This window comes from Hordeum vulgare, chromosome 2H (assembly GCF_904849725.1).
Source record: "Hordeum vulgare subsp. vulgare chromosome 2H, MorexV3_pseudomolecules_assembly, whole genome shotgun sequence".
Taxonomy (NCBI): Eukaryota; Viridiplantae; Streptophyta; class Magnoliopsida; order Poales; family Poaceae; genus Hordeum; species Hordeum vulgare.
In genome coordinates, this window is record NC_058519.1 from 550,583,892 (window position 1) to 550,591,256 (window position 7,365).

Below are 7,365 nucleotides of genomic sequence, written 5' to 3' on the forward strand. Positions count from 1 at the left end.
CAACATCATTGCAATAGAACCATGTCGACTGCCAATTCCGGACCGATTCAAGAAGGATCATTTGGGGATAAGTACTCCTACCCCTCTTTTGGATTCCTAAACCGCCGCAATTGGATAACGTTGGTCCTACTGTCACTCAGGTTCGCTTTCTTCACTATGTGGGATCGCACGGAGAAGATGTGCTTAAACAACCCCGAGTGAGGAGGACAACACACGAAGCACTCACACAGTGTGAGAAAAGCGGAGAGATACGAAATGGTGCTTGGAGGGGGATGATGAAGTTGTGCTCCGAAATAATAGGGAAAGCCGCGAATAAAAGGATGCGGAGGCAGAGAGAAACCTCGCTCGATGTGGGTCAGTAGAAGGACTCGTTCCCCTTCGCGGGGCTGCGGCTCAAGCTCTCCCTCCAGCAGCCTCCAAGATTTTTCGGCCACCATCCCATGCTCAACGAGCTCCAGGATGTCCTCCTTCTTGACGGTGGACGGGAGAAAGTCTCCCTGAATCCATCCCGACAACAACGCGGTTCGGCCGCGTGTTTTTTTTCTTCCCGCCCTTCTTGGCGCGCTCGAGCTTGGTGGTCTTGCTTTTCGTCATCGTCGCAACGGCGGAGATGAGACCAAGCAACGTTTGCGGAATGGAGGTGGAGAGGAGGCGAGCAAGAATCGAAGGAAGGCACAGCCTCAACCCTAGCGTCGGCCGGATTTATATAATTGCCCGAGTGAGTCGTTGACTGGCGGGCCCCCCAAATCCCTGCCTATACCGATAACAGAGGAGATGTGACGCGTGACGATAATGATGGTGCGATAATCGAGGCGTCGTTGCCCCACTTGCCCTGGCAGTTGCGTCATCACCGCGGAGCGCGCGGAACCCTAAATTTCGAATCCCGTGAAATCCGTACCTGACGAAGTGATCCGTCACATCCCAAGATCGCGTGAGTCACTCGGAGTAACTTCAAGCACTTAAATTCACTCGGACATGCTTCGCAACATAATTGATCAAGGTGAATGACGAAGATTTCAGTCGACACGAAGTTCTATCAAACCCAGAAGTATGCCCAAGATCAGTATGGTTCGACAGAATCCGCATCGACCCCTTCCTCACTCGAACCCCGATCCATTCGGGGGCTAATGATGGGGATATGTACCTAGGATAGGGTCACAGGCGTGACCTAAGTGTCCTACCTAAGGGTACCTCATTATTAGCTGGAGGGTCACAAAGAAGATTCCGACTGAATGGCCATAACACCTAAAAGTCACTCGGTACAAAGTCACTCGAAAGATATTCCCCTTCACTCGACAACCAACTTTTACTCGGAACATACCAGTCGACACAGAAGACCAGAAGCCACCTCCACGGAGGCCAACGGGCAGGCGTTCAACTAATATTCATGAATAGCATTAATTACATATGTACATTATCGATAATGTACACCTTTAAACCTCATTGATCGGACCCTTAGATGCTAAAGCCTTGATGAGGGGCAGCACAATATATATAAGTCACACCTCCCCTCTGGCACAAGGGTTTGCATCCCCGGTAACACACATTCCACACTGCAAGAGCTCCCGAGCACTGAGACGTAGCGCTATTACCTCTACGTGAGGGGCGTGAACTCATACATCTTGCGTACAAGCTTGCCGTAACTAGGACTCTGCCCTCTCCATTCGTACCATACTCCTCTACTATCAGGTTTATTCCCACGACAGCTGGGCCGTTTTTCCCTCACCGACGAAAAAAAATGGCCTGAAGAGGGCGCGGTTGGAGATGCTCTAAGGCCCCTCTAGTGAATCCATCTATCACCAACACAATTACTCCCTCCATTCATTTATATAAGGTATATTTGTTTTTTGATAAAATTTCACTATGTAAGGTGCATTTCTTGTAAACCCTTGTAATTCCCTTATTAGCCCTCTAGAAAAAGGAAAACATCTCTCTCATGATTGCAAGTATCTCTAATTACTTTATGTTTTAACTAAGTATTGGATGTTCTATCAATGTAAGTCAGCAATGCAACTAAATTTTCATCCAAATTTTTAGAGATAAAGTCAACCTGAATCAAACATGTCATGATTTTTTTAATTATCAGGGAAAAACTATTGTAGTCAATGACAAACAAGGACTACATCTAAGAAAAATATGGATGATGCTTCAGACCTGCGCAAGCAGGAGCTACATGCACCGGGCTTCCCTTTTATGCCTTTTGGCAAATCTATGTTTGCGAGTTCACTCTCCATATGCGACATGATCGGAGGTTCCCAATATGATGAGTCTGGTAGAGTTGGTCTAATGACTACTCTCTGACAAGTAACGTGTAAATGTGTATAGGAAGATTGTCAAAGAACGACAGTGATGAAAAAGAAGGAACGACAGTGATGAAATTACCAAGTCTTGAAACTGAAAACGTCTGCCCACGTAATAGCCTATGTAGGAGTATTACCTGCGAAAGTGTAAACTCTCTCTTTCTTCTGTGGCCTACATTTCTAACATCCCTGTAGAAACATTCCTCAAACGAACCGTGTACAATGAGGAAAATCCTCATGATCATTTTACTTTTGATATATAAGACGGAGTCCATATAAATAGCTGACGATAAGAACTTCGAGGCTTCCATCTCATACTTTATCGTCCAGCTCCGACTGTGGCGACTTCTGGGCCTTCTCGCTCGCCACGCCCTGCCGCTCCTTGCCTCCGGGCTTCGAAGACGCGCTGCTGTACCATATCATTCCAACAATGGCGAGGATCATCCCAAACGCCACGTGGAAATTCAGGCCTTCTTTCCCGAACAACAGAAATCCCAGGGTTAGCACGAGAATTGTCTTCATGTGACCGATCACTTGAAATGTGACGGCGGTGAATCTCCCAATGCAAATGAATTGGCTGAGATTGGTCCCGACTGAAATAACGCATGACAGCACAATGAAGAACTGAAAGGCGATGGGGAAATGGAGTCAGAGAACAGCAGAAACTGGTGATGTAAGAAAGCAAGCCATAAGTATGAGAACTGATACAAAACAAAGAATGCATCCAGCGGTCATTCATCTCTTTGAAGGCTCAAAGTATAATATTCTAAATACAGAGGAATGGATAAATTATATTTATCTATATACTACTCCCTCCGTTCCAAAAATTCTTGTCTTAGATTTGTTTAGATACGAATGTATCTAGTCAAGTTTTAGTATTTAGATACATTCGTTTGTAGACAAAGCGAAGACAAGAATTTTAGGACGGAGGGAGTACTATATTACTAGCTAACTTTGCAGACAACTGGATCCTTCCATCAATGCAACCTTAATCATGCAACCAACTACCTGTGTTTTGAGTGACTGGTCATTACAGATAATGATTCAGAATTAATCCAGCTTAAAAGCAAACAAATGAAACAACAATTGAGCAGCAGTAATCTTTGTAGTATATATGATGTATTTGCCAATCACTGCAATGTCATAAAATGACGCACTACGGAATGTTGGCAAGCATCATGATGTGATATATATTCTTCATTTGGTTACATACCGTCACTGTGCTGGTGTAGTGAAAAGTGTCGATTCTATTCCTGGTCAGCCAGAAGTCCACGAATGGGCCTAATATCAACAGTGAAGCTGCTTGAGCTGGTGCAGTGTGACCCAAGAGTTTGAGTGAGTTGAGCGAGTACTTCCGTTGAAGGTAATTGACATACTGCAAAATGAAGGATCCAGACAATAATAAATACAAGAAAAGATAGAGTTGTCAAAACATGCACACACAAAAAGGGAGTCTAGGACAAAACTTCTGTGGTCACAAATAAATAGGTGATAAATGAAGTAGAACCTTTTACTACTTACTAGTATGTTTTTGAAACATTAATTGGGCAGAGGTTTCTGTATATGTTTAAGTCTCGCTTACAATATAGAGAGTCAAAGAAAATGCTATAAAAGAGACATCAGAGAACCTCAGCTAAGTGAAATAAGATAATAAATATGCACAATAACCTAGGACTTCAGATGCAAGCCTTCCATTGGATCTCATGCAGACCCAGTCCAGTATCTTGTATTTATTATAACCAGGAATAGTAGCTAAGGCACCAGTCAATGCAGTCTATATTTTTGCTATCCAACAAACTTAATGAACAAACACTGCAGTTTAACATGAGAAATACATGATAGCCTGGAACTCTACAAAGACTGAATTCAGTAGGCAGAAATAAAACATGTAGTATGGTAGGAAGCAGGAATAAGATATCAATATGATATAAATTTATGCCCATTAACGAAGTACTCCCTCCGTCCCAAAATTCTTGTCTTTGATTTGTCTAGATATGAATGTATCTAGTCATGTATTAGTATTTAGATACATCCATTTCTAGATAAAACTAAGACAAGAATTTTGGGACGGAGGGAGTACCATATAATATGCAGCAGCAAACAAAATGAATTCACTGACATTCTTGTACTTACATGCTGTTGTAATGCAGTGCCGCAAACTGCTATTACAGCAGCTACCAGTCCTTGCGCATTTACACTAACATCAGAAACTGTACACACTCCCACACCTACAAGGACAACCACTATACTAAGCTTTGTATCCCTCGAGTAACGAAAATTTTCAAACAGGACCTCCATAATGCATAGAAGTGGAATAATAGATAGCTTCGCAATCTGAAGACAAAAAATGACAAAAAACAGTTTAGTATATAAAGTACTTCCATAAATTGGAAAGAGCAGGTGTTGTATTTGTACCTGATAAAAGCCAACAGAGTTCCACATCAAGCTAACATTCATCCCAACAATTGATAGGTTTGCGAAAAATACAAACTTTACTAGCTCCGACAGAGGTAAATGAGACGGCTGAACGTATCCCAACCATTTCATTACCAATGTCATCAAAGTGGTAGTTGCAAAATGCATCCCAGTCAATGTTGTGGCTGTACCAATAAAAATAATAATAACACAACATTAGTGGCAAGAAAAATCGTCAACGAGACAATACACATGCTCTATTTATGGGCTTACGGTCATCAGCCTCTAAACAAGCACTTCTAATATAATTCCTGAAAATGTTGTATCTGAATACGCATCTAAAGCTGAAGGTGCACATATAGTGGCTTACAAACATTTCTTTTAATGCGCCCATAAAGTCTATCAATCTCATCACTACATCTCCATTGGAAGTCAAAATCATTGTCTTGTTTATTGAAAATTCAACGCCTCTTGATTTCTAAAATTGAAAGTTCAACCAGTTTAACGTTCCATAGTAAATGTGATGATATCTTCCATACAAAAAAATAATAGAATTACAAGTCCAGCAAAATTTAGATAAGGATATATGTATAGCACCCTAGTTGAACCAATCTAATGTTCCACGGGGTCCAAGCTTGTAAATTTACAAGTTCAACCAGTCCAATGTTCCATGATAAATGTCATAGTATATGGCTTCCATTGACATAAATAGAATTACAAGTCCAACAAAATTTAAATAAGGATATATGTGTCCTGTCCTAGTTTGATCAATGTGATACAAGGGAAAGCAGTGAAGGAAAGGACAATGTATGGAGCACAGTTGGGCAGTTCAGTTTGAGATTACAGTGATACCCGATGTTCTATTTTGCTAAAAACAGCAAATGTTCTATAGAGAAAAATACCAAAGTGTTGCAGTGTATTCTTACCAAAGCTAAAACCATGTGTAGCCATTAAGGCCTTGTTGACCATGATTATGCCAACCGAAGTTACAACATTGAACATCCATGCCCCAGCATCCAATGCTGCTTTTTTCTCTGCCTTGCTTCCTGGTGCCATGGTTTCTTATCATGTAGGGTCTAATGGTAATTTTAATATACAAAAGGCCTGCCTTCAGTGTACAATGTGGTGCACCTAACATAAAAAAGGCAGTTATCATAAATACAGGAGTTAATACCATCATAAAATGTAGCACCAGACACCACTAGATTTGTAGCCAAGAGCGAAACAAATCTATCTAAGAACGGCAATGACATACAAAGGTGAAATTCGAAAAACAAGCACTCACGGTTAGAGATACTAGACGAAATGGGAAACCAAACATGGATATGCCCCCCCCCCCCCCCCCCCCAAACACCAGCAGAGAAAAAGAAAATTAAATAATGCAACCGAGTTCCTATTAATTGAACGATCGAACAGGTTTATGGTCAATTAATCACACACCCCAAAGGAGCGGGATCTAGATGGTACGCGGACTTTGTGCTGGCAGGAGGAAAATTTGTGGAGGTTTTTTTTGGTAATCGACGAGTGACTAAAAACTCATACCTCAAAACAGATGTCCACAGCTCAAATTCAGCAACGGGGTAATCGAACCCTAGAAAACGGAACAACCGCAGTGGCTCTCACACGGGGCTAATCCCACTGTCTCCACAGATCTCAGGGGAGACAGATAAATAAATAAAGAGAAAGCAAAGTCCCGCGTACAGCCACATGAGACCGCCGGGGGGGGGGGGGGGGGGGGGGGAGAGAAGAAATTGCCGGGCGGTTCGTACCGGCGGCGCGGCGGGAGTTGGGACCGGAGATCGCGGGGACGTGCGGGCGGCTGGGCTCTCCAGTCTCCGGGGGCACCGGTCGGCGCCGCGCCACTGGGAGGGGGGAGAGGAAGCGAGAGGCGGACTGGAGTGGTCCAAAGCGTGTGCGGATCTGGTTGGCTTGCACCACGGCACTAGCCAGCGAGCGTGCGTGGTGGTTTTGCATTTTCTAAGCGCTAATAATCACAGTGGAGAATCTTGGGAATGTTCTTCACTTCACTTGTTTTTTTATTTCTAACACCGCACACACACGAGCTGACCATTCAACCTTAACCGTATATATTTTAAATCGGATTTTAACTAGCCGGACGAATTACATCAAACACGACGAAACTCAGCAATGCTCCGATAAAAATAACACAAATCATGCATATATAGCATGTAAATATGTCTAATACAACAATAATTTAAAACTCAACGGCATTAACTGAATGGTCAACAACTTTTTTCTAGATGGATCATCTTGTCTCACACATACTGTCCCTTCAGTTTCCTCCAACAACGAATATGTGTGGATGGTCTGCCCTTTGACTTATAGTATGTCGTAGCATGTGCAAACTACACATCGTGTAGAGTAATATTAAGTGAATCAATCAATCAATCAACAAGTAGAGCAAAAAGAAGCAAAACTTACTATCTCCATGGTTGACGGTGCAATGGTCATATTGCATGCAACCGATTAACCGCGCCACAAAACTTCATGATGGAGTTCCGAATGGTGTACCAACGATACACTAACGACTTCACATTGCATTTATGGATGATGTGCATGTCATAGGATGCAATGTGTATTCCCCGCATGAAACGAACCGTGCACGGGCAGGCAAGAGAGCCCCTTCTAC

At 42.8% G+C, this 7,365-nt stretch overlaps 1 protein-coding gene across 1 annotated transcript; it reads right to left on the minus strand.

The window, feature by feature from the left end:
* Window positions 1–2,350: 2,350 nt before the first annotated feature.
* LOC123427185 (UDP-rhamnose/UDP-galactose transporter 6-like) lies at window positions 2,351–6,658 on the minus strand. The gene is made up of 6 exons (XM_045111164.1): window positions 6,485–6,658; window positions 5,642–5,846; window positions 4,716–4,900; window positions 4,434–4,634; window positions 3,514–3,675; window positions 2,351–2,924 (listed from the first exon to the last, which is right to left on the minus strand). The coding sequence occupies exons 2-6, from the start codon at window positions 5,769–5,771 to the stop codon at window positions 2,613–2,615; spliced, it is 990 nt and encodes a 329-aa protein (XP_044967099.1). The 5' UTR covers window positions 5,772–5,846; window positions 6,485–6,658; the 3' UTR covers window positions 2,351–2,612.
* Window positions 6,659–7,365: the final 707 nt, after the last annotated feature.

Excerpts from the sequence above, each read along its gene's own strand:
- LOC123427185 (XM_045111164.1), bottom strand. The coding sequence starts at position 5,771 with ATGGCACCAGGAAGCAAGGCAGAGAAAAAAGCAGCATTGGATGCTGGG. Across the intron at positions 3,676-4,433 it reads GCACTGCATTACAACAGCAT|TATGTCAATTACCTTCAACG; the intron begins GTAAGTACAAGA and ends TTCATTTTGCAG. Across the intron at positions 2,925-3,513 it reads ACTACACCAGCACAGTGACG|TTCTTCATTGTGCTGTCATG; the intron begins GTATGTAACCAA and ends ATCGCCTTTCAG.